This window comes from Phaethon lepturus, unplaced genomic scaffold (assembly GCF_000687285.1).
Source record: "Phaethon lepturus isolate BGI_N335 unplaced genomic scaffold, ASM68728v1 scaffold3135, whole genome shotgun sequence".
NCBI classification, from domain to species: Eukaryota; Metazoa; Chordata; class Aves; order Phaethontiformes; family Phaethontidae; genus Phaethon; species Phaethon lepturus.
Window position 1 is genome coordinate 3,946 of NW_010542490.1, and position 24,648 is coordinate 28,593.

Consider the following 24,648-nt stretch of genomic DNA (forward strand, 5'->3'; position numbering starts at 1 on the left):
GTGTGATTTTGTTGTTGTTGTTGTTCGATAACCAACATACCATGCAGCTATGTGTACAGTCACACTGTTGATTTTTGTTGGGTCTTTTTTTTATTGAGACTGTTTAGCTGTGTCCTTGTGCGTATGGATAAACAATTAATCTAGAAGGAAATGCTATAAGAATAACAGGCTACTTTTTGAAATTTTGAGGAGGGCATGGGCAACTTTACAGCAATACAGTGAGGACCCTACATCTTTTTATCTATGTTGGCAATGAGTGAATTTAGTTAAATGATTAAAGAAAACAAAACAAACTTTACCTCAGCTATGAATTTAAGACAGTAACTTCAAAAAAACTCAAACCAGTAAGCTTGGGGTAAAAATATGCATGGTAACAGAGTTCGAAAAATTATTTGTTGTGGGGTTTTTGTCTTTTATAGGAAGTCATAGAATTAACCAAAGATCTCCTTTCAACACAACCTTCGGAAACTCTAGCAAGTTCTGATAGTTCTGCTTCTGCTCTGCCCAGTCACTCCTGGAAGGTTGGGGATAGGTGTATGGCGATATGGAGTGAGGATGGACAGTAAGTGTAGAAAACTTCTCTAACAGTTACATGAAATAGTTCAATGGTAAGAGACTTTCATTCAGTTTGAACTGCCTCTAGGGTGACTAAAAGCAAAAAGAAATTAGGAAATAAATATGATGTTAGGTATTCTTGTACTGTATTAAAGGTCAGTATTTTAGGTAAAAAACAAAGAGATGTGGGGTCATTTCTTAGAAATGCCCTGTTTGTCACTAACCTTATAAAAGTAGGGTAGCTTTGGTAAATTACCATTTGCTAATGTAATAAATGGCAGACTTTCATCAATTCATCTGTCAGAGCAGCCTTTTGTAAAGATTTCAGGATGTACAAGTCATAATTTGTCATTGCATTCATATATATATAGATACATATAAAATCAATTGCTATCAAGAAAAATCCTTGCTGTATCTTAGTTTCTGCTGCTAATTGGAAATGCTATTTTTTGGCTATGAATAACTAGCTGTGTAACATAACTGTAGAATTAATTACCTTTTGGATTTGTAGTCTCCGTTACATTAGCCTGTGAAGTTCTGGGAACCCAAGCACTTCATTCTGACTTCATAATCTTTGAAATAAACATTCTAAAATTACTTCCCCTACTGCAAAATGGGTAACTGTTGCAGCTCTTTTAAAATTAGTATTTATGCACGACTAATATCCCAGTCATTACTGCTTAGAGAGAAGCTCTGTTGTTCAACAAATGTAGTTCTGTTAACAATGTGGTAACCACATGAGATTTTTGGCATAGCTATTGATGCCTTTGATAGAAAACAAACCTAAAAGTGAACAGTTTTTCTGTCACAGATCATTAATGTTTTGTGTAAGAACTTAAAAATTGAATCTTACTCTCTTAGGTCACCGTTGGGTCATTCTTGCTCTGATCACTGAGTTAGAGGATCAGAGCTTGAGGAAGAATATGCCAGAGTGTCCACTGAAATGCATCTTACTGCCTTTTTTTTTTTTGACCCACTGCTTCTGTTGCAACATTTCTTAAGTGACCGGTGTTCTGCGAAGAGCTGGGCAGAGACTAGTACTTTTTGCCCTGTGCAGTTTGGGTTTCCATGTGTTTTCATCTAGCTCAATTTAAGATGTTGTTGGCCCACTAAAATAGCACAAGAAATTAATTTAGTAAATGGTAACTGGAATACTGTCTGTGAAACATCTCCTTTTATTCCTCTGTTTGCTTTAGATGTATCCTTTTGCTCTGAATTTAGACTCAAATTATTTTAAATGCTTTTGGAAAAGTCACTTGTCTTTTTTTCCTCTTTCCCGTTATAAGGTCAGTTTGCTTCACCAAAATGTTTCATATGCACAGATATGAAATGGACTGAATTCTGCTAAAACTTCAAAATTGCTATTTTAAATCAGTAAGAAAACTTTTAGCTTTGGAAGTGTTGAAGGGGGAATATTTTAAAAGCTTCAGTTTTTCTTAATTCTTTTTCATACGGAGAAAAATAGAACCAAAACTTTGCTCTTGTGAGCTGACATTTTTCAAAATTCCTCAGTGAATTTGGTGAAAGTTGTGTTCCGTGAATGGATATTTTGTTGGGTCTTTTTTTTTTCAGTCCCATGACCTGCCAGAACTAGAACCAAATCAGGATATCTGATTAGATTTGGCCCAGCATTAATCATTAGTCTTGATAACTGTGAGGCCATTGCTTCTTGTTGCTAAAGGTCAGATATAGCAGATTCCAGTCTTGTTACTTGTGTCCCTTTGACCTTAAGAAAATAATATCGTGGTTTGATTTGTGTGTTGTCCCTGAAAGTGGAGGCCAGTATTTGCAAATTTTTTACTTAATGCCGTTAGCTGGCTGACAGTGTAGGTGTTGAAGGGCTGAGTATTAAAGCTTTACTCACATGCTTACAGCCATGATATCTTTACAGGTGTTATGAAGCTGAGATTGAAGAAATAGATGAGGAGAATGGAACAGCGGCAGTCACGTTTGCTGGATATGGCAATGCTGAAGTTACACCTCTGTTCAACCTCAAGCCTGTGGAAGAGGGAAGAAAAGCAAAAGAGGACAGTGGCAATAAACCCATGTCCAAGTAAGTAATACACAGGCATAAGTCTGAAAGCTGCTTTGTGTTTGGTTGTTTTTTTTCCCCCCACAGCTATAAAAATTGGTTAATGAAAAAGGCGCTCTCTTTTTTTAATTTTTACATCTCTTTAATATCATCACGTTTGATTTAAGCCCCTTTTTCAAGCATTCTAGCATATACTGTTCGGTAGATTATTGTGGCTGGTATCGTGTGTTACGTATGATGGCAAGATAATGTGATAGCATAATCTGAATAAAACAAAGCCTATCCCAAGATGTCAAATATGTAAGCAGTAGATTTAAAAAAAAAAAAAAAAAGGCAGTACTCTTCCATTGACAGCAGACACCCTCCAAGTTTCAGCTCGGATCTGGTGCAGGCTCTACTCAGATCTGTGATCTGGCTCACAACAGAGTGTACTTACCAGTGCGAAAGACTCCGGCTTCTGCCCTGTCCCTGTGTTGGGATAGCTTTGTTGACCCCATTGCTGGGCAGATGTGGTTTACTCCATATCCTACTGTGTCTAACATAGAAAGGTATTTTTAAGGGCTGAAAACATGGAGGTGGGGGGGGGAAGGTGGTACAATTTCAGAGTTTGTTATAGGCAATGATCCCTTCCCTGAGGGATCATTCTGAGGGGCACTGTGTTGTGACATACATCAACTCCTTGTGAACGTATCTTCTTTTTATTCTTTTCCTTCCATCCCTGTCCAATACTTGGTAGCATGAGGGTCCTGCAGACCTCCAGAAAAGTTTGGGCTTTTCACTTGAATGGGCTATTTAAATTTTCCAAACCCTGGATGTTTCTGAAATGTAGAAGTGCTGATAGGTACGTTTTCATTTTCAGAAGTGAACTAAACACGATCCCATGGGCCGCTGTGTTTGGCATGGTCTTAATCAGGTGGTTATTGTTAGGCCCAAATATATAAGCAACCAATGTAATGCTTAAGCATGGAAAGACTTGATTTTTTTTTTTCCCTGTAAGTGGAGAATATTTACAAGCTTTGTTTTCTGTCGTTCAGTTACAGAAAACGATTGTGCCTATCAGTCTTACAGGGGTTTTAGTTTCTTATGGGAAAAGGCACAAACATGAAATGTCTTTTTTCTTTCTCTCCAGAAAAGAGATGATAGCCCAGCAACGAGAGTATAAAAAGAAGAAAGCTTTGAAGAAAGCTCAGAGAATTAAAGAACTTGAACAGGAACGAGAGGACCAGAAAGTCAAGTGGCAACAGTTTAACAACAGAGCCTATTCTAAAAACAAAAAAGGCCAGGTTGGTTTGTTTTGTCAGTATGTGAGTGACAGCAGGGCATAGACTTCTCTGCAGTAATTTGGGAGAGAGAAGGAAGTGGGTTTTTTAAGGAATTTAAAGGAGGGTTCATCTTTGGGATTCTGAAGTGTGCGGTTTGGTATTTTGTACACGTAAAAGGCCTGGTTTGGTACTGGATGGTTGTGGAGGAGTGCTGCTCCTAAGAGGCTGAGCATGCACTTAGGTTGGAGAGCTGGGCTCACTGTTAGCTGCCAGGTCGTGTTTGTTGGAGCTTAGAACCTGAGGGCCTGCCTAAGCCTCCAAGCCTGGCTTCTTGCTGTGTTTGTAACTTGACAGACACACTGCTAAGTAATTGTCCTGGCATAGCAAGCATAGTGCAAAAAAGGTAGCAAGGACATTTTAAAGCCTTATTTCATTTTTAGTGTGGCGTGACCAAGAACTGCCAGACATAGTGGTGAAAGTATTCCTTATGAACAATTATCAGAGATCATCTTACAAGGAAGGTGAACTTTATTTGTTATTGGCCTGACCCAAGGTCCCAAGTACCATGATCACACCCAGTACTTAACTGAGCTGGGAACGTCCTGGTACTTACCTCACCTGCTGGTAACATGTCACGGGTGAGCTAGCCTTTAGAAAGCATGCCTGTCTATAAAGTAAGAAGTTGAGGATATTGAAACACTTCAAACAGTAATGATTGCTTGGTTTGTTTTTTTTCTTTTAAGTGCAAGTTAGTAATTATTCAGAAATGGTGTTTTCTGTTTCATTTGCAGGTAAAGAGGAGTATTTTTGCTTCCCCTGAGAGTGTAACTGGCAAAGTTGGAGTTGGAACATGCGGAATTGCAGACAAACCTATGACACAGTATCAAGATACCTCTAAATACAATGTCAGGCATTTGATGCCGCAGTAACAGGGGAAAAAGGTGGAACTTCATCTCTGCAGGGCTTTACACTTATCTTTTTATCATTATATTTTTCTAAAAGTAAATTATTTGTTGGCACATAGCGAGTAGTCCATTTTGTCACCATCACTCTGGCTTCAGCTGATATGAGCCTTAAATCTCCAGCTCTTGATTTGACACACCTCCCCTCCCCCCAATTGTTAAACTTTTTGTAGTTGCATTAAATATGTTCTGCAGGTAAATGCTTTCATGAACTGCTGTTACCTGTTGCTCTGAAAGCAGCAGTTATCTGCAACTTTGATCTTCAGAATCTTCATACTGGTAGTGAGGTTTGTTGGTTTTTGTTTTTTTTTTTTCTCTTAAGAAAAGCGGTGGTATAAAAATGACACTGTAACAGCCTCCCTTGTTTCTGCAGTCACAGTGCTGTCTGCTCTCCTGGTGACAAGCTCAGCATTACAGAGCTGAAGCAGCTGTGGGAGAGAGAAACCTGGACTTCATTGTGGCTTATGTGTCAGATGGAATTGCTAAGGAAATTTTCAATTACTCCCTTACAAATCCAGTGAAGATCGATTGGTACAGGTGGAGATGAGGGCAGAACAGGGCTGATTGATAGGATCTTTATCATTATACTAATGATGATTCATGTGCTAGAAACAATAAACCTGACTTTAATTCCAGTCTGAATTTCCTGTGCTAGAAGTTAAGCAGAAGGGATACTTTTTTTTAAAAAAAAATCATAAAATTTTAATAGGAGGTTATTGAAAGGTTACTGAAAGGTAACCAGAAAACCATAGGACAAGGTATTTAGACTTTTCATTTCAAAGTAGAGAACTGTACTTAAAAAATACCCACCCAACTCCTCCCCATGGATCGGGGAGTTGGAGAACGTAAGTGGTTGTGCTTTTGGAAAGGGGCTGTCATCTCCCCTCTTGTAGATCTTGTAGGTTTGATGGTACGGTCACAGACCTGGACTGCACTGTAACAGCTTGTGTCTGGGCCTTCTCCATCCAGCGAAGTAGAATTGCAGCATGGCAGACACGAATGCCTAGATCCCACTTAGTTAGTTGTGAGTGAGTAAAGGTTAGGCTGAAGTTTCTGTCCTTAGGTAATTGACTGGCCCTAGTGTTCATTGTAACTTCAGCTGTATTACAGTGCTGCTGAGCCCCTTCAATTTTATTCAGGAAACCACGTGTAAAAGCTCTTGCTTTCTTGTATTTTGTATGTGATTTGTTTTCCTCTGTTACTTGTCTATCACTTACGGTAGCGGTGCCATCTCTGAACCCGTAATGTGTTTTAAAAAGTTAATGGGTAGCCCTGTATACAATGTAGATATTATTTTTGTAAAATCTAGGGCTGAGTTAATGGACAAGAGTACATCAGCTCTTTCCCCCATTAAATAATTAAAGGGTGTTTCTTGTCCATTAACCCTGACCATTATTTCCCTGTATATTATGTTAATGTAGCTCATTTTGTAATTTGTTAACTACATCAGGTCACGTCAGCAATTGTTGATGCACTGATTGGTGGGAATGTCCACCAGTTACCCGAGTCACAGCTCAAGCTAAACTCTACAACTGGTAGTGTAGAATCCATACATAGAAAAAGGCTCTCCCTATAATGGGAGAAGGTGATTTTTATGAATACAAAGTGTGTTAATTTCAGTTTTGTATGTTTAACTTTTATTAAATAAAGTGTTTAAAATCTGCTGGATATATTTGACAAAGTGGAAATATATGGGGGGGGGCAGTAAACAAATCAGGAAAGGGGGAAGTGTGGAATCTGCTGTGCAGAATATAATACTCCAAATACTTTGCACTCACTGCAAGATGAAGTAGATGTGGCCTGAGTCCTCCTTTTCAGTGGTAGCAAGCAGGATAAGTTTTCTTTTGCAGAGAAAAAAAATTAATTTACTGCAAGATAATCTGATGGAAGACCTCACTGCTTTTTAGACAGAGAGTTGACACTACAGCCTGCACCCTACAGGGACAAGTCTCAGCAGTGGCATCAGCCTCTGACATACTTTTTCCTTAAATGCCTTACCTGGAATAGTTGGTGACACAACTGTGGCTGGGGTGGTCTGATCCACAGAAGAGAGAACTTTTTGAAGACCGCTTGTTTAAATTAAAAAAAAAAACAATACCAAAGCTGCCATCTTGGCCACACAGCCATTCCTTGTGGCACCTGATTGTTTGGATGCTGTTTCCTCAGCTGCAGGATGGGGTCTGCTTGGGTGTAGCCTGGCTTTGGAACACAGCCTTAGCATCTTGAGAAATTCACATAGGAAAAACAGATCATGGGTTACACAATGCTGGTAATGGCCCAAGTTCCTTATTTTACAAATGCTGAAGTAACGCAAAAAGTGTGGTTGGAAGTGTGTTTTTTAAATTAATTAATTTCCCCGTTTTATTAGCTGGTCTCAACAATAAGAAACCTGCTTTTTCAGAACTCCTGTTTTCCATTGACTTCTAGGCCTCTCAGCAGGCACTATAAGTACTCCAGTGCTAGCAAATCCTATTATAAAGGTGGAAAAGTTAGTTAAGCGTAAAAGTAAAGTAAAAACTGCAAAAACGACTAGGCTAGAGCCATTAGAGAACATGGATTTGTTCCTTTCAGATAAGGATACTGTTGCAAGATGACCAGTAGGGGATGCACCTTTCCTCTTAAAAGTAAGTTACTACAGGAAATGGTTTATCTAGCACAGCCTCAATCTTGTACAAATTGTAATCTATTGGGGAAATTAAACCAGCACTAATCTGACCCACAAATCTGGGACTGCTGCAGTGAAAGTATTTAGAATGCTTTTAAGAGTAGCAACTTTTAAATTTGCATGGTCATGGCAATGCATTTCTCTTTTGCTTTCCCTTATGCCATAGTGAGACTCTTGTGTCACTTACTTCTGTAGCTGCTTGGTCTCAGAGGTTTGTAATACAAAAAAAGACTTTGAACTTAGAAGATGATTGCAATTTAACACTGGAGATGTTTAGAAGGCAAAACCAACTGGACTTCTGTAGTTCCCCATGATATTGCACTCCCCTGGATCAGCACTGTGGCAGTGTTTTGTGAAACAATCACCACATGCATGTCTTGCAACAGTTACATTAAGCCTGGGATTATGGAAAATGCTCTTTGCAGTGCAATTTGTCCAATCTTTTGCTGCACTCTAAAAAGCTTCACTCACCAGGCTGTAAAATAAGGAGGGACATTTGCATCAGGACTACAGTAAACAAACATCCATGCACATACCCAAGCTAGCAACCTGTTAGTGTATGACCTGATTAAGCAACTTCACTGACATGTCAAAACCTCTGGACTTGAGCTGAAGGCTCTGCTATACCAAAGCACTCACATTGTTTTGTTTTGTGAGGCATTTATCCTACGCTGAACCCACCTTGCAATGATTTCTTGGTCTGGGCAGAAGTGCAAAGCTTTCCCACGATGGATGCTGACAGGAAAGGTCTCACCTAGACTGAAAGGTTACTGTTATTTCCCAAAGAGAAGTTCTCCATGCAGAATACAAGTGATGCTAGGTAAGTTTTAAACCTTGCATTTATAGCAGAACTGCTGAACTTCTTAACCTGGTATCCCCTAGGGCAATAAGTGCTATTCTGTACAGTTGTCCACCACTCCAGGAGAGGAAAGAGCTTTTGTATTCCCCTGTCAAGCCTTCCAGGAGGAGATCCAAAACAATTAATTGTTTTGAGTAAGTATTTTTGAAAAGGGGTTAAATGGAAAGAATTTCCTAGCCTTGGCTAAACTGAGCACTAGCTAGAGCACTGGCAGCCCAAGTCAAGTGATGAACTGGATCTGTGTGTGCTCTGACTAGCAACCACAATGTTAAAACCACCGTAAAATGCTTTAAATTCCTTGACGGTTTATCCTGCTTTGCTGCAATGTCCCTTAGGATCAAAATTAACAATCCTTGCTGAAACACAGCCCTGCTGCAATGTTCATGACCTTGATGAGACCTTACGGAAGGGATGAATTTGGCCCAAGGCTGACTGCACACGCATGGAGTGGCTTTCTGGCTCACTAGTATGACAGTGATCAACAGCGCTAAATCTGTTGTCTCTCAAGCCACCCCTGTAACTGTCACCTCGTGGAGGAGGCATGCTGGAGCTACTGCCTGCTGGAAGACAACAAGGAATGCTGGTGTCCTCGAGCCCCACACATGCTACAGTTGGATCTGTATAACAAAACATCCCTGAGGACACTACTGCAGAAAATCCCAACCTGGGAGCATCCCCTGAAGTGAGATTAGCATTATTACTAGTGCTCAGAGCCTCCTACTCATCATTCCTCTCTGCCTCATTTCTCTGAACCTCCACGTTTCCAGTACATGAATACCCTTCATGGCCTTAAAAGCACTGGCAGGGGCCACCCATGAGCGTACGGAAGACGGGTGCCTTCCCTTGACCTGCTGAAGACCAACATCGGTCCCCTGCAGCGCTTTGTTTCCTCTGAGTAAAAGCTGTATCAAAATGAAGCTTCAGCACATGACTGTAGCACAGCAGACTACAAGCCAAGATGTTGAATGACATGTTAAAGGCCAAACTAACCATCTCACTCCACCAGCTTGCTCTGAGCTTCACAGTGATACTACAATCTACGGGCCTAATTTTTTCCAGTGTGGTAAAAATAAATTAAAATATTACCCATAGCCCTTACAGCATGGTTAACACTGAAGGTATTTCTGAAAGAAGTGACATTTCACACCTTTGACCTGCATCAGTCAGATCAGCAGGACAGCGTGACTCAATCGTTCAGCTCCGTACGAGCACACACCTCTCACAGGACTCATCCAGCCTTCCCACAGGCGGCTCAGCCATTCCTGATCCTTGGACCTCAACACGAGCATCCCTCGTGAGACAACGCTTTAGTTTAGTCAAACACAGCAACTCCCCAAACAGAAACCCTAAATACTATTTAGTACCAGAGCTGTAGCACTGATACACATAGATGCCTTGGTTCTCCTTCTGCCTGTACTTAAAGGGATCAGTCCTCTCTTCAGGAGGAACTTTGTGGTGAAGCAGGGGTCTGTGCTGATGTGTTATCCCCAATTAAACAACCCGCCTTTCTGTAACAGGTTGCTCCAAAGGAAAAACACCCTGTATGCAGACAGCCACTCTCCTCTCCCGTGTTCGTCCTCTCAAACATCACTCAGACCTGTTGGCCAATTTCAAGCAGATCTGACAGCACATCAGTATTTTGTAGATATTTTGTACAGGTCGGTGAACAAAGAGGAAGAAGGATGCAATCCTCTTCCCCAAGGGTCCCATGGGACAATTCAGACTATCACAGATGCGGAGGTGTTTCACTCACTATCGGGTCACAGAATTTATCACTCATCAGAGAGTCTGTCCACAGGACAATGCTTCGGGGGGTGGGGTAGGGGTGGGAATCAGACTTCATTCTGTTATTTATGGACTACTTTTTCATCACTAATATTATCACCTCCCTAACTTCACTCCGACATCCTGAATTTTACCAACATCTTCCAGGAAGTGACCCCAGTTTCTCCTTCCAATGGCATATGGCTGGTGCCAGAAAATATGCAACAACAAAAGCTTACAATCCCGAGGGCGGAGGGGAGGACTATCTCCATTTAGTGCACGTGACTGATCCCACTTCCACTGAAGCCACAAGTTTCATCTATTTCAACAGGGCAACACAGGAACACAGACTGAAGTACAAGAGAACAAAGAGCAGGAAAGCAGGAGGCTGGAGCTCAACCGCCAGAAACAGATGGTAGCAAACAAGTAAACAAAAGGAAAAAACAACCACAAAACCTGGAAAATGATAGCTCTGTATAGTTAACCCCATTCCTATTGACCTACAGATTTCTTGAGACAGACAGATTTGAGACCACCTTCGTCAGTGACATGCCTCTAATGGAACAGACATAAAAATGACCTTCAAGTGACAACTTGCCAGAGGATAACCATGACAAATGCAGTCAGACAGTCATCTCCACCTCGTCTGCACACACGAGACGACATACTGTAATATGCTTGTGTCAAAAGAAGGAAAATGCTGGATGGTCTTTTTCACAGGTTTGTCTGTAGCAAAAGGACCCACCTGGGATCTAATTTACAGAGGGAGGACTTGACGGAATGAGCTTGCGAGGGAGCTGCATGCGCGCGTGCATGTGTATCTGCTGTGTGGGCAAGTTGCCTAAGGAAAGTACATCCAATTCTGTTTTTGCAAGAAAAGTCACCGTATTCTTGTAAAATTAAACAAAGAATAGATTTAGGACTTCCGTTACCCTAAAAACACAGAAGTAAAGCAGAAAACAACAGCACTCATAAAGCAAACCATAAAAAAAAGCCTCACACAATTTTGCAACAGTGAAAGGCAAAATGTGATTCCATGCCCAGATTACCCTGTGGCGAGAATAAGTGTTCTTCTGGATGAAACCAGAGTTAACGTGGTGGGCAGACACCTAGGGTCACAGGGAAGTGACATGGGAGTGAAATGCTTCACTTTACTCTCGACTTGCAGAGGAGTGAAACGAGGCCTCAAAAGCAGCACAAATCCCACACTGTTGTGCATTTAACAAAATACTTGAGTTGGGAACCCAAAGAGAAACATGCTTTCAGTGTCTTCATCTTTTTGGGTAAATGAAAATAACTCTCTCTTCTTTTAAGGACAGTTTGGACAAAAGAGACAGTAAGCCTCTGTGAGCACTTTTCTGGGGAAAACCAGTAAATTTGATTTGCTGTATTGGATCTCTTAGACTTCAGTAGTGTGAGGGACCATCTCAGCTTCCAAAGAGAGACTTGACTCTCAAGGGTTTGGATCTGCACCTCTGGATATTCACTCTGTTTTACAAGATTTCAGGGTGGCTAGTAGAAACTTTGATGGTACTTTGAAAAGTGACATGACCTAAAAGCTGATCTGGCACATGGGGCTATTCTGGCTTGCCACAGCAGGGACAATTCAGGAGATTCATCCGTTTTTAAGCAGAAGGAACTATTATTATCATCTAACTGATGTTCTGCATAACCATACCAGTTGGCTGTACAATCATCTGAAAGCAACTCATAGCAACTTCTCTGAGCAAATGAGTCATCTTGAACATTTCGACGCAACAGACCAGACCAGTGAAGGGAGATGTGAGGAGCGTGACAGACTGCGTGAGGTGCAAGGATACAGAGAAGGCTGGAGTCCACAACACAGTAATAAAGCAGTGCAGGACAACCTCGAAAATCCAGAGAAAAGTTTCCATCACACAAGAAACTACCCAAACTCTAGCTGAAATCTGCCAAGACCTGCCACAAAGAACCCCCCAGCACCAGAAGAACCGACTCCATGTCTTTAGCAGTTATTATAAAGGCTCTTAATTTTGTTTTATCCCTGGTCCTCTTCCCGTCTGGGCCACTGCTGCTCCCTGAACGGTTAGGCAGGTGGCTGGGGATGGAAGCCCATCTCCTGCTACATTTTCCCCATTGTATTTACACTTGATATCAAGACCTCTTCGAGTCCACAATGCTAGAAAAGGTAGGAGATACCGAACCGTCCCCAGAGCATATGAGCAAACGTTTCAGACATGCTCATTCCAACCATAGGCATGTCACTGTCTGATACCAACTAGGAGAGCAAATCCAATCCCCACCCCTTGAACTTCAGTATTTACCAGCTGTGATATTTCTTTCCCAAATGGCCATTTAAAACAAACAGGAATAACAGGAAGGAGAAGGTACTGGGACAGCTACAGAAAAAGGACCATAAATAAATAAATCCCACTGATACTCAACTTGCTCAGCACCAGGGCTCTCAGTGGTCAACACTTTCAAGGAGAATAATAATGAATAAATAAATAAGGCCTTGCTAGAGCTAAAGTTTCCCACTTTTCACCACTCAGAAGACTGTTCCAAACCTTGTGTCATCCAGAGATTACACGGACTCCAAACATAAACCCAAGCAGCATTTCTTCTTTGAAAACCCTCAGGCCTGATTTGTTAACCTAGAGCTCAATTCAGTCTGTGGCAGACTCCTGCTCCTGCCAGGTCACCTCCCAAAAGAAGAGCAGATGTACTGAGCCACTGGATTACATATACACAAGTGAAAACAGATTTAACAGCAGCAACTTGATCCAGACTTAGTAAGCAAATTAATTAAAAAAAAAAAAAACAAACAAAATAAACAGAAATGGTTCGTTACAGCCACAGAAAGATTATTTCCCTACTCAAGCACGTGCGTTGTGTCTCTCTACAGGAGATGACACATTTTGGAGGAGAGTGGAGGAAATGTCAGAATATTTAAGCACAGACAGCTTATCATGCAAAAGTCTACCGCAGACTCAGTCAGGATCTTCTCATCGTGGCATCGAAGGGCACAAGAAGAACAAAGAGTCAGCTGAAGTGATACGAATGACCAAGATGGAAGAACACGACTCATTTTGGATACAAGAAATGTTTAATGGCGTTAAAGTGCTACTTTAATGGGGACCATATGCTAACATTTAAACACAATTCCACTGCACTAAATATGGTTGTCTTTATTTTTTTATTTTATTTTACCTCTTTTTGCCCAACCCTACCTAAAACAATAAAACAAAATCTAAAGGACTGAAATTAACAACCCATTCAAATCAGCAATAAGTTATGAATTTTATAAAGCATTTTTTCCTCTTTTTTTTCTTAGTAATGAGGGGTAGTTAAATTACGTAAGGATATACAAAGTTTCAAACAATGCCATAGGTGAGGACTCTATTAAGGTTTTTAAAACTTGGAAAACAAAATAATCCTGGCCATTAAAAAGACAAAAATAAAAAAAGCAAAGCCCTCAAAGTGCAGGTTAGAATGCTCGTCTCCAAGAAAATTAGAAAACATTTGCTATAATAGCTCTTAACAGCACCTGCACAGATAAGATGGCAAGGCCCTTGGGAACAGGACGTGCAGTCAAAACATTACATTAACATGAGAGACGTGCTGAGCTTAACTAGGTTAACTACTGGACTGGAACTTCAAAAGTCAGCAAAGGGAATGATTCTAAAAAGAAAACCGAAGAAACCCCCACCAAACCTGGCCTCTTCCAGCTAGCACAGCCTTCATCCATTGTGTGCATGGCAAAAAGCATCTTTGCATTTCATTGGGTCAACTGCTTCTTCAAAACAGAGATCTTTTCATGGCATAAATTCATATAAAAGACATCTAAGGTTTCATATGGACAAGCTCTAAAAAGACGCATCAGACTTGGGGTGTTTTTCCCTCCCAACACATTTACAAATGTTTATCAAAAATTCTCTTCAAATAAAAAGGTCATAGTGGCTCAGTATCTGGGCATGACTTTCTGGTATACCACCTCTCGTATGTGCTGGTTTCTTTCTGTCCTCAGCTGGTTGTGTGCCTGCGTATGAGCACGCATCTACCGGGAAATCTACTGTCGGTGTCACAGCCTGAGGCATGACACAGCCCATCATGTGCTGGTAGATTTACAAGTGTGTACCTCTTGCTTTAGCCACGCAACAGAGGTACTTGCTTTTAAAATGATGTCCAACAGAAAGCTGAGCTGAATGGTGTTCTCTCCTGAACATCTCTCTTTGCTGCCCCTCTCTCTCTGGGCACAGAATGAGACCTTAATCATTATTGTCATTGTTATTCCTAGGCTACATAAGCCGCCTTAGATTTCCTAGTACATTATGATAGCATTGGATTGTGATGAACTGTAGGACATGGTCCTTTTAGGACCAGAAAAGCTCTTCAGAAGGGCCTAAACTAGGTTGTTCAACCTGAATGCAATATAAGGAATTCTGACATTTCTCAGATCTCTTGACAGAAAGAGAGGGATGAGTCTCTAGTATCCTCTTTCAAAGAAATAAATTCAAAACAATGTGTTTCATCACTAAGGTCTAGATCCAGGTCCCACAGAAACAAACGGATTTCACTGATTTCAAAGGGACTAGTGTTTGGTCTAAGTTTTTGCCAGCAGGAATTGGGATTGGTAACATGACCAAATGAACACATGTGGGTTTCTGTGGAGGCTTCCTTTACACCAAAAGCTTTATATACAGGTCTTTCCAGGACTAGCTGTCAATATGTAATTTCTGAAAGAGGATACTGGCATCTAGGACCCAGTTTGATCACCCCAGTGAAATCATTCGCCCTGCACTGTTGTCTCACGTGGTTCTAGGAAGCAAAGGAGAGCTTGACACTGGCGCTGGAGTAACCCTCGTCACTCCCAATACTCTGCAAGCTGCTGTGATCATCAATGTCACTGATGCTGGTTGTGCTGATATTGTCCACTTCTCCATGGGAGAACTCTGTGCTTTCAACATCCACTTCAATCTCTTCTAAAAGGAAAATGAGAGAAATGCACACAGGTTAGCACCAGAGACCCAACGGCTCCCTTCAAGCCAGCAAGCCGCCAAGACTCCACCAGTCAAGGATGAAGCAGCAATCTGGCAGGCAGACTTTCAGTGTTGTCCCTGGAATGGGACAGGCTATGGACATGATTTATTAAGAGACTAGACACCAACTTGGAGGTTTTCTTGGGGACTTGGCAAAGGGGTTTGACCCCTCCAGCACGCAGGCCACACTGTCAAGCATAGGTGGGCAACCCCATGCACTGAACTTGTTCTGCTAACTCTTTCTTTGGAGCTCTACTACTCCAGTGTTGGAAACAAAAAGAAATAGATAAAACAGAGGGCAACAGAGAAAATGGATCATGAAGTTACCCTGAAACAAGCTACTTGCTTGATATGATGTTGCCAAAACAGGGACTACTCATATAGGGCATTACAATGCATTACCACAGGTATCTGGGTTACTCTCAGAGATGCTCAGTGGACTTCAGATCATAAACCTTATTCTTAAGAAAGACTTAGAAAGCAGAGATCCAGTTAACCAGATATCTTGGTTCCCATATCATTTAGGAATTTTCCAAAAGTTTTTTTTTTTTTAAACTACAGACTCACACACAAACTATACAGTATCTGTCAGTAAATATCAAACCATCTATTGTACCTAAATATCTCTCCACAGCAGAGCTATTTAAAAAAAGAAAATTATCTGAATTCAGTTAGCCATTCAGATCACCTCTATCCAGTTTTAACTAAGGAGATGAACGCTATGGGAAGCTTGGAGGGGAAGGGGGGTGGGAAAGGGGGTGTGGGGTGTGGGGTGTGTGTGCGTGTGTGCGTGTGTGCGTAGAATGATTCTGGGAATTTTAAAAGGCAATTTGCTTGGCTCTGTTTGCTTGGTTATACCACGGTACCTTGGTTATACCACGGCCCAGATACAGAATGAAGCTGGATGCTGCTTTGCAACATCCGTTCCAGTCCCACTAATATCTTCTTAGATTTTCCTCTTTGTGCTGCCAAGAGATTCAGTAGCCCAAAGAGCACAATGGATATCTCAACTTTACCACCAGGTATTTAGCTACCATCTTGTGATCACATCATTTTTCCTAACTAATGCTTTGGCATTTTAGAGAACTTTTCAGAGAAACAGGCCACTTTAAATGCCACAGAAATCAGCTCAAGTTGACAATAACAACAATTCTTCCAGACTTAATTAGAACTCATGCAAAATACTAAACTCTTCATATATATGTGTGTGTCTGTGTGTGTGTACATGCATGTGTGTGAGCAAAATCTGTAGCCTAAATACCGAAGGCCATAAGAAAGGGGTAGCTGAGAGAAAGAAATGGATGAATCTCATGCCCTCGCTTCGCAGAGTACTGGAGATTCAGTGCTAGTTCAGCGACACCCACCTCGCTCCGAGTCAGAGCGATCCGAGGAAATGGTAGATCCAATGCTGTCCATTCGTATTCGCTCTATCTCCTGAGGACCCTGTAGTTGTTCCAGTCTTCTCTTTAGGAATCTTTGTTCTCGTTCCAGGTTCTCAAGCTGGTGTTGGCTTCTCCTCTCAGCCTCTTCAAGTTTCTGACGTGATCAAATATCATTCAATAATTAGTTTCATTCTTTTTTCCTTCCCTCCCACCTCTACTGCACAACCACCTGCTTTGCTTAGACCTTCCCAGGTCCCAGAAGCTTTTAAGCTGCAAAAAAGCTCTGAACCAAGCTGCTTGGCAGTCTCCAAGAAAAATGCCATCTCCTCATGTCTTTTCCACCTCCCAAGTTCTGATAAATCATACACATTAGTGTAAAAAGTCTCTGAGGACAGAGCCTCTCCAGGGGAAACGATGTGAATTGTAGCAGTTCGTGGGTCATTCCACATGGCCACTTGCATTACCAAATCTGTCCACGAAGGGGCCTCAATTCCCTTAACCAAACCAATTCAAGGTTTGTTATGATCCACTGTAACATAAAAACGTGCCCTGGGAGTTCTGTGTTCCTTTGCCGCATGGTTTAGTAGGATTTCTCAGTAACAGCTTTCTATTCAGCAAGCGATTTACATAACCTACGACAGATTTCTTTGATCACAGCTGGGAAGTCTATCAGGGCACTGTTCTTTGTTTCCTACCACAAGCACATTGCATAAGGAGGAGTCATTTCAGGCTAACTCTGTCCCTTCGGCAGTGCTTTTTCTCCTTCACCACTCCCTCCCGCTGTCCTGACCTGCGAGCAAGTATTTCAGCCTCTTCCAGATACTGACAATGCTGCATTTTCTTTTCATGCTTCGCTCCGCCAAAAGTGAATCTAGAAGAGCGCTGGGCTAGCTGGCAGGTTCACACATGAAACCCCAGCAAGCCAGCACTGTCTCAGACTCTTGTGGTTTGTGCTAATGCTTTGGCAGTGGAAACTCGCTAGCACATCACAAAAAAATCTGCATTTCCCATCAAAATGCAATCATTCAACAGTAGGTATGTTTTAAAGAGATGCAGCTGTCAACGAACGATCACAATAGAGGACAAGACCCTTGCTCTCCAAATCAATCATTTCTGTAGTTAATGGAGTTCATTATAGACTCTTCTAACAATGTGGCTTGTGGCAATGATAAATGATTAACCAAGGGGGCAAGGCTTGCTTGCCTTTTTTTTTTTTTTTTTAAAAAAAAAAAGGTGTTATTCTCCTTTCAACAGAGTTACCTCTAGGCAGCAAGAGCGAGTGACTGAATTGCACTGCCCAACAGCCCAGACTGAAAGCAGCTGGGAAAAGCAGCTCTTACCTTGATATGTGCTTTGGCTTTGTTGAGCAGCCCAAGCGTTGTGTGCCTGGTGCAGTCTGGTCCTAGCGGTATCAGAACTTTTAAGCGTTCTAGACACAGGCGGAGGTGAGCTCGGCTGCAAGGGGAGAAGAGGAGGATCAGAGCTATGCTTTCAGAGAGTGAATGTCCTTTCCTTCTCAACTTCCCTCCCACAAGGCAGTTTTCATGTTTCCCGCTTTCCACACATCACAAGATACCCCACAGGTACCAGGACAGACTGCCACTAAACTATTTACACTGCAAACATCAGCTGCTCACCAATACTTGCATTATTGCTAACCTCCGACAGACACTGTTTATTTTCTTGCTGTCTGAACTCATAATCTGACTCATCTGGATGAACTTTGTGCAGGGGCAACGCACACACGCAAGTGGTACAAGTATCTCGTGGATTTCTTCTCTCTCGGGTATTTGCTGCCTGTTTTGCTGAGAACTTCTTCTGTGAAAGTTTTGAATGACTGCTACTGCCGGCACACTTCTGCATTGCTGGATCAGGGACATTTGCTATGAACCAATCTAAGCACCATCTTTTTGCACAAAATTAAGAAGACTGCAAGAAAAATGGTCATCCCCAAACACCCAAGCAGTCCCTGCTGGCAGTTAAAGGAGGGAGAGGGATGGTAGTTCCCAAGAACTGCACTCTTACTCCCTCCTGGGCCCAGGTCTGAAATGCTGCTGGGGTTGCAAGGTCTGGGGGAACAAGAGAACCCAAGACCTTCCCCTGGGCAGTCTTCCGACCTTGGCTCACATCTACAAAAACAGGTTCCAGCATGACAGTGTTGCCGATGATATAAGCCATTTTCTGCAGAATATAGAAACATGCTCTAGGGAAAATGGTTCAAGTAGCACTGGCAAAGCACATTGTCCACAGGCTGCCCAGGAAAACCATTCCCGCTGTCTCCTCCTCTGTATCACGTTTTCAGGAATAAACAGCAGATTTATGGAAAACTATCAAGTGTGGGTTGCCTTTTTCCCCTCCCTCTCTCTTTCCCAGACATTAATGATTTATGTCCAAACTTGTCATCCCAATCAGTAACACAATGACATCAGCTCCACCATTCACATGCAAGAAACACCGGTGCAAAAGAGTCCTGAAAGCCTATCTCAGCCCCTGCTCATGCACAAAGAAACTGAATCTTAGCCTGATCCATCTCAATGCAGGGGAAGGGGAAAAAAAAAAAAAGAAAAAAAAAGAAAAAAGAGCATGGACAGTTCATTTCCATTTGTTTTTCAAATTCACTACTGCACCCAGATTGAAAGGGGTGGGAGAGAGGAGTCTGTAATCAGGCAATTATGTCAGTGACAAGCAAGGATGATTAAGGGTGGAAGGGTCAGGGGTTTTGCTGATGAACTGTCAGCGCAGGGGAGTGTTCACTAGCGGTGCTGTAGCTGTGAGCTCCTCACTGTTTCTATTATAAATCTCTTTACAAAGGGTCCATCATTCTGTCTCAAGAACAGCCACAAGGCTGCATATGATCAGTAAGGGCCCTGAAGAACACTTCTTTTTCATTAACTATTAACAACTGGAGGGGTGGGGAAAGGGAATCATAATCCAAAAAATCAAACTAAAAAAATTAGCAAGCACATCAAACTCATCTTTTACTTCTGAGCTTGCTGACATTAAACCCGTATGACTGACATGGGGGGATTTTTTCTACATAGAAGCCCATTTTCAATGTACAGATTGGTCAAGAGGAGCTGTGTGCACCCACTACAGGTGTTTGCCCAATGTCCCATGATGACCTGTAGGGCCAGCAATGAAAAAGTGTTGCTGGTTCACACCAGTACTAGAGTTCTTGTCATCCCACAGGAGACTGGATACTGACTTCTTGCAGCTAGAGAAAGGAAGAGGAGAAGGATCTTGTGGTTAAAGACAGTCTGCGTTTTGAATGTTTTGAACCCATTTTTGGCTGTGCCACGGACTTCCTGAAGAGCCAGAGAGGCAAGTCACCAAGTCAAAGCTGTCAGAGCACTGCCATCAATCTGCGGCACAGAGCTGCACGTGTCTCTTCACAGCACGAGTAAAAGCACCAGCCATACGCTTCACCTACGGGGTCAGCCCAAGTTAAAAATGCAGCTCGAGTAGAGCTAAAGATGGGCGCAGGGATGCGGGGGCTGAGGAGCAGGGCCCATTCCACCTCGCAGGGGACTTGCTGCGTAGCACCTGCGACAGGTATGGACCACAGACTCCCCCGGCCCTGCTACGCCAGGGCAGCTCCAGGGTGAAAACGGAATTATTTGTGCAAAAACCAGGAAGTTTGGGAATCGACATCCAACCAGTGTCAAACCTATCACAGTCCGCTCCTGAACGCGGAGAGAAACGGACGATACATCTACAGCCTGAGCCTTGGGCTGAGTCTCAGCACCGGCGGCTTTACCAGGAACCAGGGAAGGCACTGCACCAGGAACTGCGATTCCTGGAACCAGCGACTGGCTTTGGGCAGGAGCGAGCGCCGGCTGGATTGCTGAGACAGCAGTTAAAAGGATGGCACTGATCTGCCATGTCAAAAGCTAGGTTACGTGCAGACTCGATGAGATCAACCATGTTAAGCACCTGAAAGCTATATGCAAAGATCTAGCCACGTAATAAAACCCTGGACACTGAAACACTGCCTGTTGTGCTGCGGGACCATGGTGGATCCAAGAAGGTTACTGCACTCTGCAGGCCCTGACAAGGGCAGGGAGAGGGCCAAGCAGTCCGAGGGTCTGTCCTCAGGAGGACACTGGAAAAGCTGGCAGACAGTTACCTCCCCAGCACATGCAGCCCCAAAGGGGACGCTGCCCCAGTTCTGGATCCCCACATTGTCTCTCAAAGCCCAGAAGACTGGCCCAGGCTCACACAGATGGTCTTCAGAGAAGCCACTCCTGCCTGCGGCTCTGCTGGCCGGTCGCCAAAGGCCGTGGCCTGCAGCAGGGGTGATGGCCTCTGCTGGCACAGCGGGCATCGGGAGGGGACATCTGCCTGCGACGGAGGGTGTGAGCGCGAGCTGATAAGCTCACGACGGCACACAGTGCGGATCGGGCAACGGGCACACTGCCGAGGCAGGTTTGGAGCAGGTTTGATCAAAGCAGTAATTCTGTGTTGCTGCTGGATTTTCCCCTTATTTTGCACTCAGAGCTGAGCCGCACGGAATTTTGACACCACTGCAAACGTAAGTGCATTTATATCTCCACCCACAGCCCAACGGAGGGAAACGCACAGGACATTACACTAGCAAACAGCCGCGGGCCAGCCTCGGTGCGCTGGCCGGTGCAGACCAGGGACAGCCAGGTCCCCCAGCCCCAGCAGCCACCCACCTCCCGCTGCTGGGGACGACACTGGCGGAGCCGCTCGGGAGCTCCCTGGCCCCGTGTGGCTGGGACAGCGAAGAGCAACCAAGCCTGCAAACCTTCCTGGCACATGAGCATGTTGCTTTCCTTCAGAGAGATCAAATCAAGCAGCCTCCCCAGCTCTCTCCTCTCTGCAGTGTTCAATACCTTGCCTTTTTAATTTTAAAAACTAGCCTGGTCACAGTCCGTGACCCCTCTCAACTTTCAACAGCTTGAGTGGCCCATGATGGGTTCTTCAACCACAGAGCACCCTGGCAGGTCTGATGTGCTGATGGGTGGCTTCAGTAAAACTCAGAAATAAAACTCCTGAGCTCAAAAGCATCACAGAAAAACTAGCTAAAAGGCCATTTCAGAGAGAGTAATCACAAACCTATTAATCTTTCATATCAAGTCTCCATATCAGGAGGAATACCTGGACAGCTATAATACCATGGGGTCAGCTCATGATATGAGTGTTTTCTCCCCTTGTTTACCTGGACTCCATTGCAACATGGCTTTGACAACGCTGCAGGCTCTTGTATTCAATGAAAATACCAGCATTGTGCAGGCTCCAGACAGAGCCAGACTGCTTTCCATGTAAACCACTGGATTATGCCAATATTTGACGCATCTACCAATATCTGGAAAAACAAGTCTAAATGCCCATATTGTTATATAACAGAGAAACAACTCGGGCTTGGTGCGAAGGGCTGCTGCCTCTCGCTGCCTTGATCCTGGGGAAGACAGAGGATGACAGAAGGAGAATTCCAGTTTCAGCCGAGGCCAAAGCGTTTGCACGCTAGCTGCAGGGCAGACAGGAGAAGCTGGAGACCTTTCTCCTGCCTAAGCGGCCTTGGAAAAAAATCAAGCTCTCACAGCAGCATCCTGAGCACACAGTATGTGCTGGATATGCTGAAGGAGGAATCCATGGAGGATTTGAAAAGAGGGAACTCTCCTCCTTCCCAAGAGATCAGCCTAGTGCCCCCCTTCTGCTCAGCCTGATGAGGGGGAAGCCTCCTGCTTGAGATGCCCATGTGGGGCATCAGGGTGGCCAGAAAAGAAGCAAAGCACTTTAAAAGCTTTGGAAAACCAGAGCCTAGCACACACCTCTCTGTCCAAAAGGGCTGAGGATAACCTTTTATCCTGTTCCACCTGGCAACTCCAGCTAGGACAGAGCCCCTCTGCTGCTTCTGCTTCCTCCCCTGTGTGGTGCCAGGAGAAGCCTCTGGGATGTGGAGGGCAAGCAGGGTGAGGACACCCTCTCTTCTCTGCCAGAAGCTGCTGTGTGAAAAAGTATGTCAGCCCCTGAACAGATGGTCCAGAAGCAGAAGGGGGATGAGCAAGCCCAGCAGCCCCACAGCCCTGCCAGCTGACCCACAACAAGCTATAGATGGCTGCATGTAGAAGACGGGGGTGCTGGCCCCTGAAATGGCAGCCCCGCTGCTGCGCACTGGGCACAAACCGTTCCTCCTCCTTTCACCTTGTGCCTGTGTGGGAGCTTCTGACTGTATTTGGGTGATCTCCTTCTACCCCTGCAGCTGCCCTCCATGCCTGAGCCACCAGGCCCTCTGTCCCAAGCCTCTCTGAGGGAGCCTGGCCCTTGCTCCGTGCAGCCCCTCCTTGCACTTGGCTCTGCCTGGCTGCAGAGAGCTGTAATTTCACAGCCTGCTCTCCTCTCCAGCTCCCAATGACATCATCCACTCTGATTATATAAAGCACGGGGAGGAAGCCTTTATTTATGCGTGCTTTTTGCTCATAGCTTCAGCTGTCTCACTGTACAACACGCACCCAAATCCCACTGCAGCAACTGGGCTCCCTTTTGCCTGGATCAAAACTGCAGCGCAGAAGGTGGTGTGAGTGCAGAAAAATTTCCCCATTTCCCTCCCCAACTCCTCTGAGGACATTTTTGAGGGGTTTGGGTAGGAATCAACCTACCCCACCACTCTGCACCACAGCAAGCTGGGCACCAAGCCACCAGCCTCTTCCCTGCCTGGGGAGTCCCCAGAGAGCTGAGGGATCTGTGGTGGCAGCTCCAAGCGTTGTGTCTGCTGGTCACAAAGGGGCTACACAGGGGCTAGAAACCTCCCCACCTCCGAGGCCCGAGAAGCCCCCTGCGAGGGCCAGCCCAGGGCTGGAAGGCCACCAGCAGTTTCCCTCCCTGGGTCCTGGTGGCCTCAGCCAAACCCCTGTGCACTCCCTGCCGAGTGGGTGACCCCCCCACCTCGGGTCCATCCTCCCTTTGCGAATGTTGCAGCAACGGCTGCAGGCACGAGGGTCAGGGAAGCCATCCCTGAATGTAAACACCCCTGGAGAGACTGCAGCTCCTTTCCTAGGACAGGTTTGGGGTTGGTGGGCTTTTTTCCCAGCTTCCACCACGGTCAGAAGCGATGGAAACTGAGACAAGAAACCTGCTCTGCTGAGGAGTCAGTCAAACACACGTGCACACTCAGCTCTGAAGCCCCAGGTTTACCAGACTCAGCCCTATTCCCTAGACAGACACCACTCATAGACTTTGCTGAATCAAGGCCTGAACATCTGCAACACACACACAGACAGACACACTCTCTTCCCATCTTTAAAAGATCAAGCCTCCCTCCCAGCAGGAAATGACCGACTTGCCTCCGGCAGCATTGCAAAATGCTGAATTCTGATTTTTGTGTGTTGAAAGAAGGGAGCATCTGAGGGAAAAGAAAAGCATTTCCCAGATATTTTTGTACTATGCCTGCAGGTCTATAGGGCTTGAATTCAACAGTGGATTTAAGCATGTATTTAACATTAGGAATATACTCAGGGCCCACTGAGGCTAAACCAGACACTTGATAACCAAACCAAACCAGAACCACCAAAAGAACCAGCAGAAGGAAGATCCTAACATGGAAAAGGACATTGTCATCCTTCCCCTCTGCCCTCCTCCTCTTCCATCTACACCTTTTCAAAGTCGAGCCTAATTGAACCCTGAAATTAGAAACTTTGTTTGGATTTCAGAGCTAATAGATTGCTTAAAAAATTCAGGAGGGATCACTGGTTAAAGAAAGCAATTCCTGGAGAAATGCAAGCGACCCCACATCGTTAATTCATTGGACGACAATGATTTTGAGATAAAAGTAATGAGAAGCACATGCAAAAAACACAGGGCAATGGGGAAAAATATGGTTTCCTTCTAAAAGCAACTCACAGGTCAGGGGCATGCTTATCTCTAACAGCCATCATACGACTTGATGTTTTTTCCTTACTCTTGTCTCTAACCCCCAGCCCAGCCCTCTCTGCAACAGCATCTACTCCCTGCTTTACTGCTCATCTTCAGCGAAGGAAAAGGAGGTTTTGCCAAGCACCTGGATCAGGAATGGCGAGGCAGCCGGGCGCTGGGGGCCGAGCCCGTGCTTCCTCTGCTGCGGAGCCTTATGCAATCACTGCCAGCCCTCCAGCCACGCGCCATAAAGCTGCAGTGGCGCCCAGCCAGC

At 44.2% G+C, this 24,648-nt stretch overlaps 2 protein-coding genes across 2 annotated transcripts in view; one reads left to right on the forward strand and one right to left on the reverse strand.

The window, feature by feature from the left end:
• The window catches only part of SMNDC1 (survival motor neuron domain containing 1), an 8,636-nt gene extending 3,589 nt beyond the window's left edge, over positions 1-5,047 (forward strand). Inside the window, exons 2-5 of the mRNA XM_010288026.1 lie at positions 420-562; positions 2,447-2,608; positions 3,717-3,870; positions 4,641-5,047. Coding sequence (XP_010286328.1) covers positions 420-562; positions 2,447-2,608; positions 3,717-3,870; positions 4,641-4,778 — 597 coding nt within the window. The 3' untranslated portion in view covers positions 4,779-5,047. The remainder of the gene's footprint in view (positions 1-419; positions 563-2,446; positions 2,609-3,716; positions 3,871-4,640) is intronic.
• Positions 5,048-13,169: 8,122 nt separating this feature from the next.
• Positions 13,170-24,648, reverse strand: part of MXI1 (MAX interactor 1, dimerization protein) — a gene marked incomplete at its 5' end in the record, with an annotated part of 48,087 nt that continues 36,608 nt past the window's right edge. The window contains 3 exons of the mRNA XM_010288027.1: positions 13,170-15,060; positions 16,482-16,653; positions 17,840-17,954. Coding sequence (XP_010286329.1) covers positions 14,897-15,060; positions 16,482-16,653; positions 17,840-17,954 — 451 coding nt within the window. The remainder of the gene's footprint in view (positions 15,061-16,481; positions 16,654-17,839; positions 17,955-24,648) is intronic.